At 43.9% G+C, this 24,767-nt stretch overlaps 1 protein-coding gene across 1 annotated transcript; it reads left to right on the top strand.

Annotated features, from left to right (window-relative positions):
- Positions 1-1,654: 1,654 nt before the first annotated feature.
- On the top strand, positions 1,655-5,715 carry LOC145613439 (lysine histidine transporter-like 8). The gene is made up of 5 exons (XM_081668541.1): positions 1,655-2,019; positions 3,152-3,285; positions 3,862-4,292; positions 4,508-4,639; positions 5,014-5,715. Exons 1-5 carry the CDS (start codon positions 1,670-1,672, stop codon positions 5,509-5,511), a joined length of 1,545 nt encoding a protein of 514 aa, XP_081524667.1. The 5' UTR covers positions 1,655-1,669; the 3' UTR covers positions 5,512-5,715.
- Positions 5,716-24,767: the final 19,052 nt, after the last annotated feature.

Here is a 24,767-nt window from a genome sequence, read left to right as displayed (position 1 = left end):
TTTTTCAATAAATTTAATTAACGGAAGTTTACCAATAAGAGTTGGCTCAAGTGGTAATTAAGCAGCTTGATGTCACTTAAGGGAGGTCTCGACTTCGAGCCTCACTGAATGTAGAAAACTCTTGTTGGGAGACTCACCTACCATAAGTCTGGTGTGCAACCCGAGTTGAATCCGGATGTAGTCGGAGCTAAACTCCGGTAATTCGGGCGTGAGGCAAACTAAAAATAAAAAAAATAAAAAAAAATAAAAGAAAAAAACAAAATAACGGAAGCTTGTGTTATACAAAGACTTATTGGCATTTTTTGGCTTTATTAAGAAATAAAGAAGATATAACATTCAACCCATTTGAATAAGGAATTGTCCTTCTCCCAACAAACAAAAAAATTTCCCACCCAAATTAAAATTATTTCTTCGTGTATTTATAATAACTAAAAGGACTCATCAAACTAACCCACTTTTTGCAAAGAAAATTATACACAAATTACATTTAACACATGACATTATTATGATAACAACTTGTACTGTGTTCATTGTATAGTATGTGAACTTATGTTATGTTCTTGGCTTAAAGCAAATTGAATTGACTTGAAAAGCATATATAGGTGACAATATATATACCACAAATATAAATCATGCACTTAAAAAAGAGAGACGTTTGGGGTCGGATAATGTCACAAGCAACATCCATGCAAGTTCCCTATACAAAAAGCTAAGGGCCTAGCTACAATAACCTTACACCACATGATTGGATACATCTTTAATATGGAGTACTTGAACTTTTCAATCATTTTTTCAAAAGAAACTTATATTTTTTTTTTATTTATAATTTTTTTTTACATGATATAAATTTTTAACAATAACCACCTAATTTAAAATTATGCCCCGTCGACATATATAAATTATCAAAAAGCATACAGTGTGCATGTAATATGAAATTTGCAAATTTTTCGAATTTTTTTTTCTTTTTCCACCCTATATATGTTTTTCTAATTCTTAATTATAAATTCGAATAATACCGATAAAACACAAATTTGGTACTTAATTTACAAATTTGGGGTTAATTATAAGATGGTGTTCATCATTAAGGGTTTTTAATTGAGATTGAGGTTGTTGTTAGTGATTAATTTACAAAATTAGGGCTAAATTGCTTCTATGATACGTCTTCGATTAGGGCTAAATCATCTAATGTTAAGTTGTTAAAAATGGTTGCATACTTGTATTATTATAATACAAGTATTGGATATTTGGACCATTAAATAACATTTCAATACATGAACTATAAAGTGACAAACTTTTAAAGTGTAATCTTCTTCACAGATTTGGATAGCTTTCAATATTGATTTAGTTATTATATACGAAGTACAAACTAAGTAATAATGTGATTTAAAAAACATAATCACATACACAAAAAAAAAAAAACAAAAAAAAAAAAAAGAAGAATATTCCGCCAAATGAAAGGCTCAAGAACCTTACTTCTAACATGTCTAAACCCATTAATCTTAGTCAGCTTCCACTTTGACCATCAATTTAAACCTTTAATAGCTTATATATACTCTTCTAGCTCCCTACAAAACCCTGAAAAATATTTATGCATGTTTGTTATTATAGTTATAGCTAGAGAATTTTATAACAAACTATTTGTTTTAGTGAATAAGTTTTGTAACAAACCATGACTTCTAGTGAACAAGTAATAACGTCGGCTCCTCAGCAGCTCCAATGGTTCTTTTCGCAATCGCCGCTGCTCGGCCAATCAGTCGGGTTAAGGTCCGATGACACCCCCATAACTATTCACGTAATGACACCCATGAAAACGGGTGTTGCAACAACCATGCATAGCAACAATTACTTTGAAGAAGATGGTCATGTTACAAATAATAATGTTGTTGATCAACAAGAAGAGTGGCTTCCTATCACTGAATCTAGAAATGGTAACGCCTTCTCTGCCGCCTTTCATACCATTTCTTCCGGCATCGGTTTTCAAGCTCTTATGCTTCCATTAGCCTTTGTTTCCCTTGGTTGGTAAGTTTTTCACTTTTTAATAATTTTTATACTTCAATTCTTTTGTAATTTTTATGCTTCCATTAGCCTATTTTTTGTAATTTTGAAATATTTTATATTTCACAAATAATATCTTAAAATTACGAAAAATATGAAACGAATGTAGCACCAAAAGAAACACTACAAAAGGGAAGATCTTAATTTAGACAGATGGCAACGAACTGAAATGAATGGTACGTATAGTAACATGTCGTACCTTAAATAGTAAGAAAGATATTTTCCATATGTGGATTGGAGAAACCTCCTTTGACCCTTTTTGTGGTGATGAAGCCATATGGATAATAATAGTAAGTCTTTTTTTTTTTTTTTTTTTTTGACAAATAATAGTACGAGTAATACTTACTAATGATTTTTTCGAAAATACTTACTAATGATTAATTATTAATAATAGTAATGATTAATAATAATAATATCGTTTGGTTATTGGGTGGTGTGAATCCATATGGATAATAATTAATAATAGTAATGCTTACGCCCCGTTTTCTTCACCTTATTTTTGCTGAATTGAAATTATTTTTACTGAAAAAAAAATTATATTTGCTGAACTTAAATTATTTTTACTGAACTTAAATTATTGCTGAAATGAAATTATTTTTTACTGATTTTCTATTATAATTCTTCTTTAAAAAAACTGAATTTTACTAAACTGAACTTATTTTTACTGAACTGAAATTTTTTTTACTGAACTAAACTTATTTTTACTAAACTAAAATTATTTTTACATAATATTATTTTTTTAAGGTGAAAAGATTAGGGCCTTATTAATGTACTGATCAACTAATGTAGTCAAGTGTAAGTAGAGTGATAAAGCAATCTTTATTATTTACGTACATATAAAGAGTAAAGCTTGGATCCGGATAATGTTAATTATTCCATATTTACCAATTAACACACGGTCCCAAATACATAAAAGTTCTAAATTTAAGCTACTACGAGGTAGTAGAAAAAGTTCTTACCGTCTTACATAAGAATTTGTGTCGTATAGTCGTAGCCAAATCCGATACCTTGTAACTAATACTTTTCTTAAATTTGATTTAAGGAAGGTGTGTACATGTAATTTTGTTGTATAATGTTCTTTTTATCTATTTAACAGGATATGGGGCATTACATGTCTTTCATTGGGCTTCATATGGCAATTGTATACGACATGGTTGTTAATCCAATTACATGAATCAGAAAATGGCACACGCTATAGTAGATACCTCCGGCTATCTATAGCAGCCTTTGGTGAGCTTAAATTCATTCTATCTTATATATTTTATAGAAATATCTTAATGTATCTCTATTGTCACTTTGATTATCTACTCGTACTAAATTCATTAATATAGATCAATTTTTGTCAAAATTGTCAAGCTTTGAGGAAAAGGCCCAAGGGAAACATTTTCATTAAAATCTCTAGTATCCAATCTTGTACTAAATTAAAAGAAGATGTATAGTATATACAAGTAATAAATTATACCGAGTACTCCATATATAATAGCAAGTGCAAGTACTAAAATATTACCTTGTCATTTTTGTAGTTCTCACTTACGTTAACAATTTAGCATATTCAAGGTATTTTCCAATATGTCAAATTAAAGCATCTTACAAAAAAGTTTGTTTCCTTTGCATGCAAGATAAACCTAAAAAGACCAATTGCATTCTAAAGATCATGTGACTTTTCTATTGAACATCTTTGAAATATTTTCAACTTATTACTATACTCCAAATGTGCTCTAATATTTAATTGCTTTTCATACTTTATTAGTCAAAAGAACACTATTAAAGACATAATTAAACAAAGTAACTTTCTTTTAAATGTAGGAGAAAAGCTTGGGAAACTTCTATCCTTGTTTCCAATCATGTACTTATCAGGTGGCACTTGTGTGGCTCTGATCATGTTTGGAAGTGGGACCATCAAGATTTTCTACCAAACAGTTTGTGGAACCAATTGCAAGGAGGCTAACCCACTAACCACTGTTGAATGGTACATGGTCTTCACTTCTTGTGCTGTGATACTAGCTCAGCTCCCCAACTTGAACTCAATTGCCAAAGTATCATTCATTGGATCCTTGACCTCTGTAGGGTATTGTACCCTAATATGGGTCATATCCGTATGTAAAGACCGACCCACGAGTGTATCATATGGGCCGACCCATGTCGAGTCCTACGCAGATAGGGTTTGTGGAGTAGTCAATGCAATTGGGATGATTGCTTTTGCTTTTAGAGGGCACAACTTAGTGTTGGAAATTCAGGTAATTATGACATTTATGCATAGATGAATATGGTATAAGAGAGTTTTTATATTCTTACTATTGTAGTTCGGTCCCTTCTTGATTTCCTTGAATGAGCTTGGTGAGTCCTCATGCCTGAAAGTCGAAGGGCTAGTCAACTGCTTTAACCTTGCTCCTATCTTAGGGTCTGGTCAGTAAATAATGAGCATTTGGTAAAATTTATGTGTTTGGTACAGGGAACAATGCCAAGCAGTGTAAAGCAACCATCAAGAATAGCAATGTGGCGAGGGGTGAAATTTGCTTATTTGATCATTGGATTTTGCTTATTTCCTATCGCAATTGGTGGATATTGGGCCTATGGAAACTTGGTTAGTTCAAACCTCGTATTTTTATTTCTTAAATTTTTAAGTTGCTATGATTTCTATAACATATTCCATGTCCTTCGCACGAAAATTACATTTCAAATTGCTAAAAACAAGAAAAGAAAACAAAGGCTTAATTTATCAAGCAAAAGAAAAAATAAATAAATAAAAATAAAAAACTCTGGCAAAGGAATACCATTAAGACGAAGAAGAAAACGACGCTTTCTAATTTGCTTTTTACACCTTGGATTTTGTTTACAAATTTAACGCGGTAAGAAAAAGAAATGATTGTCACTTGGAACCATATGAAATTTTACAATACAAGAACCTGCTTGAAGTCAACTTTCCCTTTTTGCTAATTTGGTTTTCTATTGCTATAGATTATACCTACAAATGAAGGGCTAATAAAAGTCATGTATGAATACCATGGGCACGACACTTCCAAGTTTCTACTGTGTCTCACAAGCCTGCTCATCGTGATTCATTGTCTCAGCTCGTTCCAGATATATGCAATGCCAGTGTTTGACAACTTGGAGTTCCGGTTCACAAGCAGCAAGAAGAAACCATGCCCTCGTTGGTTGAGATCAGGAATCAGGGCTTTCTTCGGATGCTTAACAGTCTTCATAGCATTTACAGTACCATTCTTGCCGAGTTTGGCAGCTCTTTTAGGAGGCCTAACTCTGCCTCTTACCCTAGCATATCCCTGTTTCATGTGGATAAAGATCAAGAAACCCCGAGAGTTCAGCTTTATTTGGTACCTTAACTGGGGGCTAGGATGTTTTGGGATACTTCTTAGCATTCTGCTAGTGACTGGAGCCATATGGAGTATAGCGACCAAAGGGATTCCAGTCCACTTCTTCAAGCCAGATGAGCGATAGTAACATGTCCTAAATTAGGCAGCAGAATACAGCTTGGCAAAATCAGCAATAACTAAGCATTGTAAATTTTAACACACCAGAATAACTTGCCCCCTGGCTTATGTAATGTGCAGTGATGTCTAAAAGTTCCACAATCTTACAGCCCTTTGTATGCAAAGTTCATGGACCATAGTAGCCACCCATAGTGAGTGTAAATGTGCCTCAATACCGACTGTCCAGATTTAATGCGGCAATATTAGACCGCAGCACAGTACAAACATCCCTTTGCTGTTACACATTGCTTCATATAGCAGGCTTGAGATATCTTGGCGGTCATCAGATTGACACAAATCACACAACTACCATCTACTTAAGCTGCTTTAAATAAACCCCGATGCCAATCAAAAAAATATAGAAGAGCAAAATTGAACAATAAAAAATGGTAAAATCTCACATTTTTACAGATGGAATATTCCTAAAGGACATTACATTGATAATGGTAGAAGCATCCTTCGTTTCTTCTTACGTGCCAAACGTATTTGCTTTGTGACTTTCATGCACAGAAGTAGCAACAATGTGACACATAACAAAACAAACGCAAGTTGCACATGTCTGAAATACAGTGAGACTCCTGAGAAAACCAGGAATGCAAGAATGACGAGCTCCCAAATAACAAAGATCACTATATCCACCCTGCTAAAGAGAACCAAAGCCGTCTAAACAATCAGAAAAATCACAACGACTTGCAGGACAATTGGGCAGGGGAGTGGTAACAGTTGAGAAAGTACAAATGCATAATAAATAAATAAATAAATAGCAATGAAACAAACAACGAGGACTTTGACCCTTCAAAAAAAAAAAAAAAAAACACAATGAGGACTTTGACCTAGTAAAGAGATAATGCTTACATCCTAATATCCTATCTCATACTGAAATAAATTTTTGGCAAGACAAGATGCCCTTTAATAACAAAGATTGTGCATGCAGTAAAGAGCACAATGCAAACATCCCACCCCACACAAAATTGAAAATAAACTCCCTATGTTGTGTGTGTGTGCGTGTGTGTGTGTGTTTGAATTGGACATTCTGCAATTAAAATTTTTTTATTAGTTGAGAATTTTTCATATGGGCGGAGTATCGAGGTAGCTTCTTTTATATTCCATCATAGTCTACGGCTGCACATGGAAGAATATCTTATTATTGTTAATGTAGTCCATGGTTCTTCTTTATCAATTCTCATTTTTTTGTTCTTGTTTATTTAGATTTTCTAAAGGCAGGCGTAAGAGTATAGTTCCAATAGATGACACTTCAATAAAGTTCATTAATATCCGAACTCATTAATTTACCTCCATCTAGCTGAATGATCGGTCTATATTCGGGAGGAACAACCGGTAATAGACACAAAATCATCCATTATGGTTCTATATTTGTTCGAAAATTAATCTTAGCTAATTCCATGCATCTAACAAATAAATCCTTACACTTTCACTCCAACTCTGCCAATGAGTTTCCCCCCACCATTCCCAAGCCTACTAGATAAAGGAAGAGGGTTACGGTATGTCAGCCATTGTAGAACTTTGTCACATGACATGAGTCACAATGATCGAGAGTGCTACTAGGATGGTTGGATGGGTGACCTCCTGGGAAGTCCTCACGTTGGTTCATGTAGCCAACCCCACTTATGAAATTAAGGCGTTCAAGCAAGCAAGCACAATTTCACTGGACAGCCTTCTCTCTCTCTCTTTTTTTTTTTTTTTTTTTTTTTTTTTTTTTTTTTTTTTTTTTTTTGCTACACAATTACGTAATTTTTATAAGGGCAATTTCTTATTCCTGCCCCCCCCCCCCCCTTGCATCTTTACCCCGTATGTCGGCAATGTCAAATTCTCAACAACAGCATTTATTCCCTATAGCTTGCATTAAATTAGATGGTTGTAATAATATCCAATTTAACGCTATAAATAGTCGTGGATGTAAACCATAAAATCTCAAGCTTTTGCATATGAAATATGATCGTGATTCGACTAATTCTATCCGACCCTACCTAGCACGATGTCACTATATCTAGGAATTTACCTCCCCCTGGTGGTGTTACTTATTCTATGAATTTAAACTCAAAAGTCAAAACTTTGAGTGTTAATAGGTTGAATTTACCTCTCTAACCCTTGGTGGCGTAACTATATCCAATGTTCCTCCCAATTATTCCTAGTAGTGTATCTATATCTAGGAACTAGTAGAGTTGTATCATCGGAGTATCCAACTAGCGCGGTGATTTGGCTAATTCTATACGACCCTACCTAGTACGGTGTCACAAGTGTCCCACATAAACAAACTAAAAGGCTTTTAGCCACTTTAAATATTTCAAAGTTTTTGTAAGCTTTGATTATAAGAACTAAAAATATGCAATATGCTTTTCTTTTAGCAACTGCGCACACACATGGACTAGGCAAAGGCATGACGCGTGTTTGCGGGTGTGTTTTTTGTTGGTTGGAATAATTTTTGCCTTAATTGTACAACATCCACATTCAATGCTTCGACGATTTGTGATTGTTAGAGATTTCCCTTTGTCCTTTTGATTAATTACACTCCCTATAATATGCTAGCCGTTTTTCTTATTGGTATCTTTCCCCACCATAAGATTGCCATTTTCTCCTTGATTAAAGCAAACTTGATTACCTTGTTTTGGGACGCACGATTGAGATTATAAGAACCTCGCTTCTCTACAATTACAAATACAACTTTTTTTCATATTGAATGTCATAATCCTTCATTATTAGGGAAGTTATTCCTAGTGTTCTCAATCTATATATTTAACATACACCGAAGAGATGGAGTTGTGTATTATGCAAGGCAAATTTCATTTTATGGTCGTTAGTTTGTTCATGCCACAACATAATCAAATAGGCTCGCTCGAATATTATTTGTTGTTAGCTATTTGTTAGAATCCAACTCCTTTTGATGTATTTGTTTCCCTTTAGATGCTTTCTTAGAGTTTAGTTTATGTTTTCTAGGCCATATGTCCCATTATTGTGTTACTGTCAGTTCAGTGTTCACTAGGGATTCTATGCATGTACTACATTAAGCTCTTTAGAGGGCGAATGATTAATGAAATCTTAAAGCCTTCTACCAAGTGTTGCCTTGCTTTTATGCTTGTTTGTTGTTAGACCTTTATAGATATTGTGTCTTACTTGCATATTAGCTCCCCTCCAACCCAACTTGATGCGCTAAGGACTCGTGGTTCGGACCCGCTTGTGCCCGCTTTGAAGTATCGGCCGTCACAAGCCCCGACTACCAACACTCCGTCGCCCAGATAGACGGGAGTGCTCCTGAGATTCTATTGCCCGCTTGTGTTGCTTTGTGCTCACAAGCCCTTCTTCCGCTCAAGGCTAGCGTTCTTGCCGCCAAAAGGCTAGAGCGCGCCGCACGTTTCGGGGCCCAAACTCCCGGACCGTGACAGTTGGTATCAGAGCCGAGGCTCAAACCTCGTCGCAAGCAACCCGTGTAGGCACCAAGGAGGGCTACACGAAGATGGAATTCGTAGAAGAAAGGCTCGCTTGGCTCGAGGAGAAGGCGGATAAATGGGCCGAGCTCCAAGTCATTGTACACGAGCAAGCCGAGCAAATTGTGAAATTGATGGCTGATAGAGATGCCCTCCGCGAACAATTGCAATTTGTTCAAGGACAAGCCGACGAAGCACTTGAGAAATGTGCTACCTTGACGCGCACTGTGGGCAGAGACGCAATGGGTGTTGGTGTGGCGAAGATCAAGCCGCCCAAACCCCGCGACTACAGTGGCGCTAGAGACGCTAAAGATGTTGACAACTTCCTCTTCGACATGGAGCAGTACTTCCGAATATGTCAACTCAATGACGATCAGAAGGTGGATACTGCCATCATGTACTTGTCCGAAGATGCTAAGCTGTGGTGGCGCACCAAGCACGCAGATATCGAAGCAGGAAGGATAAAGATTGATACATGGGCGGAGTTCAAAGAGGAACTCAAAGAACAATTCTACCCCGTCAACACAGCATTTGTTGCGCGGATGAAGTTGCTAGAGTGCCGCCAGAAGGGTTCTCTTCGCGACTATGTTAAGGAATACTCGGCGATAATGTTGGACATCACAGATATGAATGAGAAAGATCGTGTGTTCAATTTTGTCAACGGGTTAAAGGATTGGGCGCGGCGAGAGATTTTGAGGCAGAATATTGATACCCTCGCTGTTGCTATGTGTGCTGCTGAGAGATTGATGGACTACTCAGTGGGGAAGGGTCGTCAATCCGAGAATGAATCAAGTGGGACGTCAACACGCTCTAACAGTCCGTCTCCAAGCTCTCCAAAGGGTACAGAGAATGGCTCACGAGTATCGTCCAACACCATTAATACATATCATAGAAGAAGTGGAGGTGGTGATGCCCAGAGACAAACATCTACCCCCTCCCACAACTCAAGAGACTCAAAGGCCGCCGCATCCTCAGCGAACACAAGGGCGATAAACTGCATACTTTGTCGAGGTCCACACAAATGGTGGGATTGCGAGCATAAAGGAGAACTTGACAAGATCCAAAAGAGATTGTCATCCATGTCCGTTCAGGAGGCCACAAAAGAGACTAGCAGCGATGAGGAGCCCACATACCAGATGGGGTCCATACGACGCCTAAGTGCTATGAGAATGATAGCACCTCAAGAAGAACCAGAAGTCCGATACCTTTCGGCAATGCGAGTGATGGAGCCTGAGAAGAAGGCAATATCGAAGAAACAAGCTCGCACCAGAAACCCAGAGAAGCGGGAGATGAAGCCCATGGAGTTGGCAACATCCCAGATACACACCCGCCAAAACCAGAATCAGCCATCCGGTTCAATGCAAAGAGCAACGAGCCCAGAGACACCAAAGGAGAACCTCCCAAGAGAGAGGGAAAACTGTGGTTGAGCAAACAACGCAGGTCACGTGCAAGGGATCACAAAGAAAATGGTCACCTAAGAGGCACCAGCCACAACTCGAAGCTCTCCACCTTAGTCTTCAAGAAGCTGCTCCCCAACAGATGATCGAGGAAGCAGCTCTCCATCAAAACCAACAAGATTCAGCTCCCAGGAGGAAATTCAGAGATGAAGCTCTCAACATGTTGTTCGAGCAGTGCCACCCCAAAGACAAGCTCCTCAGCAACAATGAAGATCCAGCTCCAGAGTCATCGAAGATTCAAGAAGCCAGCCGCATCAACGGCACACCATAGACTCAAGATAGTTAGGATTTTCTTATTTTGGGTTGTAACTCTTGTAAGTCGACGAGGTCGTCGACAGCTTAAGTGGGGGAGGATGTTAGAATCCAACTCCTTTTGATGTATTTGTTTCCCTTTAGATGCTTTCTTAGAGTTTAGTTTATGTTTTCTAGGCCATATGTCCCATTATTGTGTTACTGTCAGTTCAGTGTTCACTAGGGATTCTATGCATGTACTACATTAAGCTCTTTAGAGGGCGAATGATTAATGAAATCTTAAAGCCTTCTACCAAGTGTTGCCTTGCTTTTATGCTTGTTTGTTGTTAGACCTTTATAGATATTGTGTCTTACTTGCATATTAGCTCCCCTCCAACCCAACTTGATGCGCTAAGGACTCGTGGTTCGGACCCGCTTGTGCCCGCTTTGAAGTATCGGCCGTCACAAGCCCCGACTACCAACACTCCGTCGCCCAGATAGACGGGAGTGCTCCTGAGATTCTATTGCCCGCTTGTGTTGCTTTGTGCTCACAAGCCCTTCTTCCGCTCAAGGCTAGCGTTCTTGCCGCCAAAAGGCTAGAGCGCGCCGCACGTTTCGGGGCCCAAACTCCCGGACCGTGACAGTTGGTATCAGAGCCGAGGCTCAAACCTCGTCGCAAGCAACCCGTGTAGGCACCAAGGAGGGCTACACGAAGATGGAATTCGTAGAAGAAAGGCTCGCTTGGCTCGAGGAGAAGGCGGATAAATGGGCCGAGCTCCAAGTCATTGTACACGAGCAAGCCGAGCAAATTGTGAAATTGATGGCTGATAGAGATGCCCTCCGCGAACAATTGCAATTTGTTCAAGGACAAGCCGACGAAGCACTTGAGAAATGTGCTACCTTGACGCGCACTGTGGGCAGAGACGCAATGGGTGTTGGTGTGGCGAAGATCAAGCCGCCCAAACCCCGCGACTACAGTGGCGCTAGAGACGCTAAAGATGTTGACAACTTCCTCTTCGACATGGAGCAGTACTTCCGAATATGTCAACTCAATGACGATCAGAAGGTGGATACTGCCATCATGTACTTGTCCGAAGATGCTAAGCTGTGGTGGCGCACCAAGCACGCAGATATCGAAGCAGGAAGGATAAAGATTGATACATGGGCGGAGTTCAAAGAGGAACTCAAAGAACAATTCTACCCCGTCAACACAGCATTTGTTGCGCGGATGAAGTTGCTAGAGTGCCGCCAGAAGGGTTCTCTTCGCGACTATGTTAAGGAATACTCGGCGATAATGTTGGACATCACAGATATGAATGAGAAAGATCGTGTGTTCAATTTTGTCAACGGGTTAAAGGATTGGGCGCGGCGAGAGATTTTGAGGCAGAATATTGATACCCTCGCTGTTGCTATGTGTGCTGCTGAGAGATTGATGGACTACTCAGTGGGGAAGGGTCGTCAATCCGAGAATGAATCAAGTGGGACGTCAACACGCTCTAACAGTCCGTCTCCAAGCTCTCCAAAGGGTACAGAGAATGGCTCACGAGTATCGTCCAACACCATTAATACATATCATAGAAGAAGTGGAGGTGGTGATGCCCAGAGACAAACATCTACCCCCTCCCACAACTCAAGAGACTCAAAGGCCGCCGCATCCTCAGCGAACACAAGGGCGATAAACTGCATACTTTGTCGAGGTCCACACAAATGGTGGGATTGCGAGCATAAAGGAGAACTTGACAAGATCCAAAAGAGATTGTCATCCATGTCCGTTCAGGAGGCCACAAAAGAGACTAGCAGCGATGAGGAGCCCACATACCAGATGGGGTCCATACGACGCCTAAGTGCTATGAGAATGATAGCACCTCAAGAAGAACCAGAAGTCCGATACCTTTCGGCAATGCGAGTGATGGAGCCTGAGAAGAAGGCAATATCGAAGAAACAAGCTCGCACCAGAAACCCAGAGAAGCGGGAGATGAAGCCCATGGAGTTGGCAACATCCCAGATACACACCCGCCAAAACCAGAATCAGCCATCCGGTTCAATGCAAAGAGCAACGAGCCCAGAGACACCAAAGGAGAACCTCCCAAGAGAGAGGGAAAACTGTGGTTGAGCAAACAACGCAGGTCACGTGCAAGGGATCACAAAGAAAATGGTCACCTAAGAGGCACCAGCCACAACTCGAAGCTCTCCACCTTAGTCTTCAAGAAGCTGCTCCCCAACAGATGATCGAGGAAGCAGCTCTCCATCAAAACCAACAAGATTCAGCTCCCAGGAGGAAATTCAGAGATGAAGCTCTCAACATGTTGTTCGAGCAGTGCCACCCCAAAGACAAGCTCCTCAGCAACAATGAAGATCCAGCTCCAGAGTCATCGAAGATTCAAGAAGCCAGCCGCATCAACGGCACACCATAGACTCAAGATAGTTAGGATTTTCTTATTTTGGGTTGTAACTCTTGTAAGTCGACGAGGTCGTCGACAGCTTAAGTGGGGGAGGATGTTAGAATCCAACTCCTTTTGATGTATTTGTTTCCCTTTAGATGCTTTCTTAGAGTTTAGTTTATGTTTTCTAGGCCATATGTCCCATTATTGTGTTACTGTCAGTTCAGTGTTCACTAGGGATTCTATGCATGTACTACATTAAGCTCTTTAGAGGGCGAATGATTAATGAAATCTTAAAGCCTTCTACCAAGTGTTGCCTTGCTTTTATGCTTGTTTGTTGTTAGACCTTTATAGATATTGTGTCTTACTTGCATATTAGCTCCCCTCCAACCCAACTTGATGCGCTAAGGACTCGTGGTTCGGACCCGCTTGTGCCCGCTTTGAAGTATCGGCCGTCACAAGCCCCGACTACCAACACTCCGTCGCCCAGATAGACGGGAGTGCTCCTGAGATTCTATTGCCCGCTTGTGTTGCTTTGTGCTCACAAGCCCTTCTTCCGCTCAAGGCTAGCGTTCTTGCCGCCAAAAGGCTAGAGCGCGCCGCACGTTTCGGGGCCCAAACTCCCGGACCGTGACAGTTGGTATCAGAGCCGAGGCTCAAACCTCGTCGCAAGCAACCCGTGTAGGCACCAAGGAGGGCTACACGAAGATGGAATTCGTAGAAGAAAGGCTCGCTTGGCTCGAGGAGAAGGCGGATAAATGGGCCGAGCTCCAAGTCATTGTACACGAGCAAGCCGAGCAAATTGTGAAATTGATGGCTGATAGAGATGCCCTCCGCGAACAATTGCAATTTGTTCAAGGACAAGCCGACGAAGCACTTGAGAAATGTGCTACCTTGACGCGCACTGTGGGCAGAGACGCAATGGGTGTTGGTGTGGCGAAGATCAAGCCGCCCAAACCCCGCGACTACAGTGGCGCTAGAGACGCTAAAGATGTTGACAACTTCCTCTTCGACATGGAGCAGTACTTCCGAATATGTCAACTCAATGACGATCAGAAGGTGGATACTGCCATCATGTACTTGTCCGAAGATGCTAAGCTGTGGTGGCGCACCAAGCACGCAGATATCGAAGCAGGAAGGATAAAGATTGATACATGGGCGGAGTTCAAAGAGGAACTCAAAGAACAATTCTACCCCGTCAACACAGCATTTGTTGCGCGGATGAAGTTGCTAGAGTGCCGCCAGAAGGGTTCTCTTCGCGACTATGTTAAGGAATACTCGGCGATAATGTTGGACATCACAGATATGAATGAGAAAGATCGTGTGTTCAATTTTGTCAACGGGTTAAAGGATTGGGCGCGGCGAGAGATTTTGAGGCAGAATATTGATACCCTCGCTGTTGCTATGTGTGCTGCTGAGAGATTGATGGACTACTCAGTGGGGAAGGGTCGTCAATCCGAGAATGAATCAAGTGGGACGTCAACACGCTCTAACAGTCCGTCTCCAAGCTCTCCAAAGGGTACAGAGAATGGCTCACGAGTATCGTCCAACACCATTAATACATATCATAGAAGAAGTGGAGGTGGTGATGCCCAGAGACAAACATCTACCCCCTCCCACAACTCAAGAGACTCAAAGGCCGCCGCATCCTCAGCGAACACAAGGGCGATAAACTGCATACTTTGTCGAGGTCCACACAAATGGTGGGATTGCGAGCATAAAGGAGAACTTGACAAGATCCAAAAGAGATTGTCATCCATGTCCGTTCAGGAGGCCACAAAAGAGACTAGCAGCGATGAGGAGCCCACATACCAGATGGGGTCCATACGACGCCTAAGTGCTATGAGAATGATAGCACCTCAAGAAGAACCAGAAGTCCGATACCTTTCGGCAATGCGAGTGATGGAGCCTGAGAAGAAGGCAATATCGAAGAAACAAGCTCGCACCAGAAACCCAGAGAAGCGGGAGATGAAGCCCATGGAGTTGGCAACATCCCAGATACACACCCGCCAAAACCAGAATCAGCCATCCGGTTCAATGCAAAGAGCAACGAGCCCAGAGACACCAAAGGAGAACCTCCCAAGAGAGAGGGAAAACTGTGGTTGAGCAAACAACGCAGGTCACGTGCAAGGGATCACAAAGAAAATGGTCACCTAAGAGGCACCAGCCACAACTCGAAGCTCTCCACCTTAGTCTTCAAGAAGCTGCTCCCCAACAGATGATCGAGGAAGCAGCTCTCCATCAAAACCAACAAGATTCAGCTCCCAGGAGGAAATTCAGAGATGAAGCTCTCAACATGTTGTTCGAGCAGTGCCACCCCAAAGACAAGCTCCTCAGCAACAATGAAGATCCAGCTCCAGAGTCATCGAAGATTCAAGAAGCCAGCCGCATCAACGGCACACCATAGACTCAAGATAGTTAGGATTTTCTTATTTTGGGTTGTAACTCTTGTAAGTCGACGAGGTCGTCGACAGCTTAAGTGGGGGAGGATGTTAGAATCCAACTCCTTTTGATGTATTTGTTTCCCTTTAGATGCTTTCTTAGAGTTTAGTTTATGTTTTCTAGGCCATATGTCCCATTATTGTGTTACTGTCAGTTCAGTGTTCACTAGGGATTCTATGCATGTACTACATTAAGCTCTTTAGAGGGCGAATGATTAATGAAATCTTAAAGCCTTCTACCAAGTGTTGCCTTGCTTTTATGCTTGTTTGTTGTTAGACCTTTATAGATATTGTGTCTTACTTGCATATTAGCTCCCCTCCAACCCAACTTGATGCGCTAAGGACTCGTGGTTCGGACCCGCTTGTGCCCGCTTTGAAGTATCGGCCGTCACAAGCCCCGACTACCAACACTCCGTCGCCCAGATAGACGGGAGTGCTCCTGAGATTCTATTGCCCGCTTGTGTTGCTTTGTGCTCACAAGCCCTTCTTCCGCTCAAGGCTAGCGTTCTTGCCGCCAAAAGGCTAGAGCGCGCCGCACGTTTCGGGGCCCAAACTCCCGGACCGTGACAGTTGGTATCAGAGCCGAGGCTCAAACCTCGTCGCAAGCAACCCGTGTAGGCACCAAGGAGGGCTACACGAAGATGGAATTCGTAGAAGAAAGGCTCGCTTGGCTCGAGGAGAAGGCGGATAAATGGGCCGAGCTCCAAGTCATTGTACACGAGCAAGCCGAGCAAATTGTGAAATTGATGGCTGATAGAGATGCCCTCCGCGAACAATTGCAATTTGTTCAAGGACAAGCCGACGAAGCACTTGAGAAATGTGCTACCTTGACGCGCACTGTGGGCAGAGACGCAATGGGTGTTGGTGTGGCGAAGATCAAGCCGCCCAAACCCCGCGACTACAGTGGCGCTAGAGACGCTAAAGATGTTGACAACTTCCTCTTCGACATGGAGCAGTACTTCCGAATATGTCAACTCAATGACGATCAGAAGGTGGATACTGCCATCATGTACTTGTCCGAAGATGCTAAGCTGTGGTGGCGCACCAAGCACGCAGATATCGAAGCAGGAAGGATAAAGATTGATACATGGGCGGAGTTCAAAGAGGAACTCAAAGAACCATTCTACCCCGTCAACACAGCATTTGTTGCGCGGATGAAGTTGCTAGAGTGCCGCCAGAAGGGTTCTCTTCGCGACTATGTTAAGGAATACTCGGCGATAATGTTGGACATCACAGATATGAATGAGAAAGATCGTGTGTTCAATTTTGTCAACGGGTTAAAGGATTGGGCGCGGCGAGAGATTTTGAGGCAGAATATTGATACCCTCGCTGTTGCTATGTGTGCTGCTGAGAGATTGATGGACTACTCAGTGGGGAAGGGTCGTCAATCCGAGAATGAATCAAGTGGGACGTCAACACGCTCTAACAGTCCGTCTCCAAGCTCTCCAAAGGGTACAGAGAATGGCTCACGAGTATCGTCCAACACCATTAATACATATCATAGAAGAAGTGGAGGTGGTGATGCCCAGAGACAAACATCTACCCCCTCCCACAACTCAAGAGACTCAAAGGCCGCCGCATCCTCAGCGAACACAAGGGCGATAAACTGCATACTTTGTCGAGGTCCACACAAATGGTGGGATTGCGAGCATAAAGGAGAACTTGACAAGATCCAAAAGAGATTGTCATCCATGTCCGTTCAGGAGGCCACAAAAGAGACTAGCAGCGATGAGGAGCCCACATACCAGATGGGGTCCATACGACGCCTAAGTGCTATGAGAATGATAGCACCTCAAGAAGAACCAGAAGTCCGATACCTTTCGGCAATGCGAGTGATGGAGCCTGAGAAGAAGGCAATATCGAAGAAACAAGCTCGCACCAGAAACCCAGAGAAGCGGGAGATGAAGCCCATGGAGTTGGCAACATCCCAGATACACACCCGCCAAAACCAGAATCAGCCATCCGGTTCAATGCAAAGAGCAACGAGCCCAGAGACACCAAAGGAGAACCTCCCAAGAGAGAGGGAAAACTGTGGTTGAGCAAACAACGCAGGTCACGTGCAAGGGATCACAAAGAAAATGGTCACCTAAGAGGCACCAGCCACAACTCGAAGCTCTCCACCTTAGTCTTCAAGAAGCTGCTCCCCAACAGATGATCGAGGAAGCAGCTCTCCATCAAAACCAACAAGATTCAGCTCCCAGGAGGAAATTCAGAGATGAAGCTCTCAACATGTTGTTCGAGCAGTGCCACCCCAAAGACAAGCTCCTCAGCAACAATGAAGATCCAGCTCCAGAGTCATCGAAGATTCAAGAAGCCAGCCGCATCAACGGCACACCATAGACTCAAGATAGTTAGGATTTTCTTATTTTGGGTTGTAACTCTTGTAAGTCGACGAGGTCGTCGACAGCTTAAGTGGGGGAGGATGTTAGAATCCAACTCCTTTTGATGTATTTGTTTCCCTTTAGATGCTTTCTTAGAGTTTAGTTTATGTTTTCTAGGCCATATGTCCCATTATTGTGTTACTGTCAGTTCAGTGTTCACTAGGGATTCTATGCATGTACTACATTAAGCTCTTTAGAGGGCGAATGATTAATGAAATCTTAAAGCCTTCTACCAAGTGTTGCCTTGCTTTTATGCTTGTTTGTTGTTAGACCTTTATAGATATTGTGTCTTACTTGCATATTAGCTCCCCTCCAACCCAACTTGATGCGCTAAGGACTCGTGGTTCGGACCCGCTTGTGCCCGCTTTGAAGTATCGGCCGTCACAAGCCCCGACTACCAACACTCCGTCGCCCAGATAGACGGGAGTGCTCCTGAGATTCTATTGCCCGCTTGTGTTGCTTTGTGCTCACAAGCCCTTCTTCCGCTCAAGGCTAGCGTTCTTGCCGCCAAAAGGCTAGAGCGCGCCGCACGTTTCGGGGCCCAAACTCCCGGACCGTGACAGTTGGTATCAGAGCCGAGGCTCAAACCTCGTCGCAAGCAACCCGTGTAGGCACCAAGGAGGGCTACACGAAGATGGAATTCGTAGAAGAAAGGCTCGCTTGGCTCGAGGAGAAGGCGGATAAATGGGCCGAGCTCCAAGTCATTGTACACGAGCAAGCCGAGCAAATTGTGAAATTGATGGCTGATAGAGATGCCCTCCGCGAACAATTGCAATTTGTTCAAGGACAAGCCGACGAAGCACTTGAGAAATGTGCTACCTTGACGCGCACTGTGGGCAGAGACGCAATGGGTGTTGGTGTGGCGAAGATCAAGCCGCCCAAACCCCGCGACTACAGTGGCGCTAGAGACGCTAAAGATGTTGACAACTTCCTCTTCGACATGGAGCAGTACTTCCGAATATGTCAACTCAATGACGATCAGAAGGTGGATACTGCCATCATGTACTTGTCCGAAGATGCTAAGCTGTGGTGGCGCACCAAGCACGCAGATATCGAAGCAGGAAGGATAAAGATTGATACATGGGCGGAGTTCAAAGAGGAACTCAAAGAACCATTCTACCCCGTCAACACAGCATTTGTTGCGCGGATGAAGTTGCTAGAGTGCCGCCAGAAGGGTTCTCTTCGCGACTATGTTAAGGAATACTCGGCGATAATGTTGGACATCACAGATATGAATGAGAAAGATCGTGTGTTCAATTTTGTCAACGGGTTAAAGGATTGGGCGCGGCGAGAGATTTTGAGGCAGAATATTGATACCCTCGCTGTTGCTATGTGTGCTGCTGAGAGATTGATGGACTACTCAGTGGGGAAGGGTCGTCAATCCGAGAATGAATCAAGTGGGACGTCAACACGCTCTAACAGTCCGTCTCCAAGCTCTCCAAAGGGTACAGAGAATGGCTCACGAGTATCGTCCAACACCATTAATACATATCATAGAAGAAGTGGAGGTGGTGATGCCCAGAGACAAACATCTACCCCCTCCCACAACTCAAGAGACTCAAAGGCCGCCGCATCCTCAGCGAACACAAGGGCGATAAACTGCATACTTTGTCGAGGTCCACACAAATGGTGGGATTGCGAGCATAAAGGAGAACTTGACAAGATCCAAAAGAGATTGTCATCCATGTCCGTTCAGGAGGCCACAAAAGAGACTAGCAGCGATGAGGAGCCCACATACCAGATGGGGTCCATACGACGCCTAAGTGCTATGAGAATGATAGCACCTCAAGAAGAACCAGAAGTCCGATACCTTTCGGCAATGCGAGTGATGGAGCCTGAGAAGAAGGCAATATCGAAGAAACAAGCTCGCACCAGAAACCCAGAGAAGCGGGAGATGAAGCCCATGGAGTTGGCAACATCCCAGATACACACCCGCCAAAACCAGAATCAGCCATCCGGTTCAATGCAAAGAGCAACGAGCCCAGAGACACCAAAGGAGAACCTCCCAAGAGAGAGGGAAAACTGTGGTTGAGCAAACAACGCAGGTCACGTGCAAGGGATCACAAAGAAAATGGTCACCTAAGAGGCACCAGCCACAACTCGAAGCTCTCCACCTTAGTCTTCAAGAAGCTGCTCCCCAACAGATGATCGAGGAAGCAGCTCTCCATCAAAACCAACAAGATTCAGCTCCCAGGAGGAAATTCAGAGATGAAGCTCTCAACATGTTGTTCGAGCAGTGCCACCCCAAAGACAAGCTCCTCAGCAACAATGAAGATCCAGCTCCAGAGTCATCGAAGATTCAAGAAGCCAGCCGCATCAACGGCACACCATAGACTCAAGATAGTTAGGATTTTCTTATTTTGGGTTGTAACTCTTGTAAGTCGACGAGGTCGTCGACAGCTTAAGTGGGGGAGGATGTTAGAATCCAACTCCTTTTGATGTATTTGTTTCCCTTTAGATGCTTTCTTAGAGTTTAGTTTATGTTTTCTAGGCCATATGTCCCATTATTGTGTTACTGTCAGTTCAGTGTTCACTAGGGATTCTATGCATGTACTACATTAAGCTCTTTAGAGGGCGAATGATTAATGAAATCTTAAAGCCTTCTACCAAGTGTTGCCTTGCTTTTATGCTTGTTTGTTGTTAGACCTTTATAGATATTGTGTCTTACTTGCATATTAGCTCCCCTCCAACCCAACTTGATGCGCTAAGGACTCGTGGTTCGGACCCGCTTGTGCCCGCTTTGAAGTATCGGCCGTCACAAGCCCCGACTACCAACACTCCGTCGCCCAGATAGACGGGAGTGCTCCTGAGATTCTATTGCCCGCTTGTGTTGCTTTGTGCTCACAAGCCCTTCTTCCGCTCAAGGCTAGCGTTCTTGCCGCCAAAAGGCTAGAGCGCGCCGCACGTTTCGGGGCCCAAACTCCCGGACCGTGACAGTTGGTATCAGAGCCGAGGCTCAAACCTCGTCGCAAGCAACCCGTGTAGGCACCAAGGAGGGCTACACGAAGATGGAATTCGTAGAAGAAAGGCTCGCTTGGCTCGAGGAGAAGGCGGATAAATGGGCCGAGCTCCAAGTCATTGTACACGAGCAAGCCGAGCAAATTGTGAAATTGATGGCTGATAGAGATGCCCTCCGCGAACAATTGCAATTTGTTCAAGGACAAGCCGACGAAGCACTTGAGAAATGTGCTACCTTGACGCGCACTGTGGGCAGAGACGCAATGGGTGTTGGTGTGGCGAAGATCAAGCCGCCCAAACCCCGCGACTACAGTGGCGCTAGAGACGCTAAAGATGTTGACAACTTCCTCTTCGACATGGAGCAGTACTTCCGAATATGTCAACTCAATGACGATCAGAAGGTGGATACTGCCATCATGTACTTGTCCGAAGATGCTAAGCTGTGGTGGCGCACCAAGCACGCAGATATCGAAGCAGGAAGGATAAAGATTGATACATGGGCGGAGTTCAAAGAGGAACTCAAAGAACCATTCTACCCCGTCAACACAGCATTTGTTGCGCGGATGAAGTTGCTAGAGTGCCGCCAGAAGGGTTCTCTTCGCGACTATGTTAAGGAATACTCGGCGATAATGTTGGACATCACAGATATGAATGAGAAAGATCGTGTGTTCAATTTTGTCAACGGGTTAAAGGATTGGGCGCGGCGAGAGATTTTGAGGCAGAATATTGATACCCTCGCTGTTGCTATGTGTGCTGCTGAGAGATTGATGGACTACTCAGTGGGGAAGGGTCGTCAATCCGAGAATGAATCAAGTGGGACGTCAACACGCTCTAACAGTCCGTCTCCAAGCTCTCCAAAGGGTACAGAGAATGGCTCACGAGTATCGTCCAACACCATTAATACATATCATAGAAGAAGTGGAGGTGGTGATGCCCAGAGACAAACATCTACCCCCTCCCACAACTCAAGAGACTCAAAGGCCGCCGCATCCTCAGCGAACACAAGGGCGATAAACTGCATACTTTGTCGAGGTCCACACAAATGGTGGGATTGCGAGCATAAAGGAGAACTTGACAAGATCCAAAAGAGATTGTCATCCATGTCCGTTCAGGAGGCCACAAAAGAGACTAGCAGCGATGAGGAGCCCACATACCAGATGGGGTCCATACGACGCCTAAGTGCTATGAGAATGATAGCACCTCAAGAAGAACCAGAAGTCCGATACCTTTCGGCAATGCGAGTGATGGAGCCTGAGAAGAAGGCAATATCGAAGAAACAAGCTCGCACCAGAAACCCAGAGAAGCGGGAGATGAAGCCCATGGAGTTGGCAACATCCCAGATACACACCCGCCAAAACCAGAATCAGCCATCCGGTTCAATGCAAAGAGCAACGAGCCCAGAGACACCAAAGGAGAACCTCCCAAGAGAGAGGGAAAACTGTGGTTGAGCAAACAACGCAGGTCACGTGCAAGGGATCACAAAGAAAATGGTCACCTAAGAGGCACCAGCCACAACTCGAAGCTCTCCACCTTAGTCTTCAAGAAGCTGCTCCCCAACAGATGATCGAGGAAGCAGCTCTCCATCAAAACCAACAAGATTCAGCTCCCAGGAGGAAATTCAGAGATGAAGCTCTCAACATGTTGTTCGAGCAGTGCCACCCCAAAGACAAGCTCCTCAGCAACAATGAAGATCCAGCTCCAGAGTCATCGAAGATTCAAGAAGCCAGCCGCATCAACGGCACACCATAGACTCAAGATAGTTAGGATTTTCTTATTTTGGGTTGTAACTCTTGTAAGTCGACGAGGTCGTCGACAGCTTAAGTGGGGGAGGATGTTAGAATCCAACTCCTTTTGATGTATTTGTTTCCCTTTAGATGCTTTCTTAGAGTTTAGTTTATGTTTTCTAGGCCATATGTCCCATTATTGTGTTACTGTCAGTTCAGTGTTCACTAGGGATTCTATGCATGTACTACATTAAGCTCTTTAGAGGGCGAATGATTAATGAAATCTTAAAGCCTTCTACCAAGTGTTGCCTTGCTTTTATGCTTGTTTGTTGTTAGACCTTTATAGATATTGTGTCTTACTTGCATATTAGCTCCCCTCCAACCCAACTTGATGCGCTAAGGACTCGTGGTTCGGACCCGCTTGTGCCCGCTTTGAAGTATCGGCCGTCACAAGCCCCGACTACCAACACTCCGTCGCCCAGATAGACGGGAGTGCTCCTGAGATTCTATTGCCCGCTTGTGTTGCTTTGTGCTCACAAGCCCTTCTTCCGCTCAAGGCTAGCGTTCTTGCCGCCAAAAGGCTAGAGCGCGCCGCACGTTTCGGGGCCCAAACTCCCGGACCGTGACAGTTGGTATCAGAGCCGAGGCTCAAACCTCGTCGCAAGCAACCCGTGTAGGCACCAAGGAGGGCTACACGAAGATGGAATTCGTAGAAGAAAGGCTCGCTTGGCTCGAGGAGAAGGCGGATAAATGGGCCGAGCTCCAAGTCATTGTACACGAGCAAGCCGAGCAAATTGTGAAATTGATGGCTGATAGAGATGCCCTCCGCGAACAATTGCAATTTGTTCAAGGACAAGCCGACGAAGCACTTGAGAAATGTGCTACCTTGACGCGCACTGTGGGCAGAGACGCAATGGGTGTTGGTGTGGCGAAGATCAAGCCGCCCAAACCCCGCGACTACAGTGGCGCTAGAGACGCTAAAGATGTTGACAACTTCCTCTTCGACATGGAGCAGTACTTCCGAATATGTCAACTCAATGACGATCAGAAGGTGGATACTGCCATCATGTACTTGTCCGAAGATGCTAAGCTGTGGTGGCGCACCAAGCACGCAGATATCGAAGCAGGAAGGATAAAGATTGATACATGGGCGGAGTTCAAAGAGGAACTCAAAGAACCATTCTACCCCGTCAACACAGCATTTGTTGCGCGGATGAAGTTGCTAGAGTGCCGCCAGAAGGGTTCTCTTCGCGACTATGTTAAGGAATACTCGGCGATAATGTTGGACATCACAGATATGAATGAGAAAGATCGTGTGTTCAATTTTGTCAACGGGTTAAAGGATTGGGCGCGGCGAGAGATTTTGAGGCAGAATATTGATACCCTCGCTGTTGCTATGTGTGCTGCTGAGAGATTGATGGACTACTCAGTGGGGAAGGGTCGTCAATCCGAGAATGAATCAAGTGGGACGTCAACACGCTCTAACAGTCCGTCTCCAAGCTCTCCAAAGGGTACAGAGAATGGCTCACGAGTATCGTCCAACACCATTAATACATATCATAGAAGAAGTGGAGGTGGTGATGCCCAGAGACAAACATCTACCCCCTCCCACAACTCAAGAGACTCAAAGGCCGCCGCATCCTCAGCGAACACAAGGGCGATAAACTGCATACTTTGTCGAGGTCCACACAAATGGTGGGATTGCGAGCATAAAGGAGAACTTGACAAGATCCAAAAGAGATTGTCATCCATGTCCGTTCAGGAGGCCACAAAAGAGACTAGCAGCGATGAGGAGCCCACATACCAGATGGGGTCCATACGACGCCTAAGTGCTATGAGAATGATAGCACCTCAAGAAGAACCAGAAGTCCGATACCTTTCGGCAATGCGAGTGATGGAGCCTGAGAAGAAGGCAATATCGAAGAAACAAGCTCGCACCAGAAACCCAGAGAAGCGGGAGATGAAGCCCATGGAGTTGGCAACATCCCAGATACACACCCGCCAAAACCAGAATCAGCCATCCGGTTCAATGCAAAGAGCAACGAGCCCAGAGACACCAAAGGAGAACCTCCCAAGAGAGAGGGAAAACTGTGGTTGAGCAAACAACGCAGGTCACGTGCAAGGGATCACAAAGAAAATGGTCACCTAAGAGGCACCAGCCACAACTCGAAGCTCTCCACCTTAGTCTTCAAGAAGCTGCTCCCCAAC

The sequence above is a fragment of the Chenopodium album genome, chromosome 25 (genome assembly GCF_948465745.1).
Source record: "Chenopodium album chromosome 25, dcCheAlbu1.1, whole genome shotgun sequence".
In the NCBI taxonomy this organism is placed as follows: Eukaryota; Viridiplantae; Streptophyta; class Magnoliopsida; order Caryophyllales; family Amaranthaceae; genus Chenopodium; species Chenopodium album.
This window is presented reverse-complemented; position numbering and strand designations above follow the sequence as displayed.

What these genes read in the sequence shown, in the direction of transcription:
- LOC145613439 (XM_081668541.1), top strand. Translation starts at nt 1,670, where the DNA reads ATGACTTCTAGTGAACAAGTAATAACGTCGGCTCCTCAGCAGCTCCAA. An exon ending in GCCTTTGTTTCCCTTGGTTG is followed by an intron (nt 2,020 to 3,151) that starts GTAAGTTTTTCA and finishes TCTATTTAACAG; the next exon opens with GATATGGGGCATTACATGTC. An exon ending in GCTATCTATAGCAGCCTTTG is followed by an intron (nt 3,286 to 3,861) that starts GTGAGCTTAAAT and finishes TTTTAAATGTAG; the next exon opens with GAGAAAAGCTTGGGAAACTT.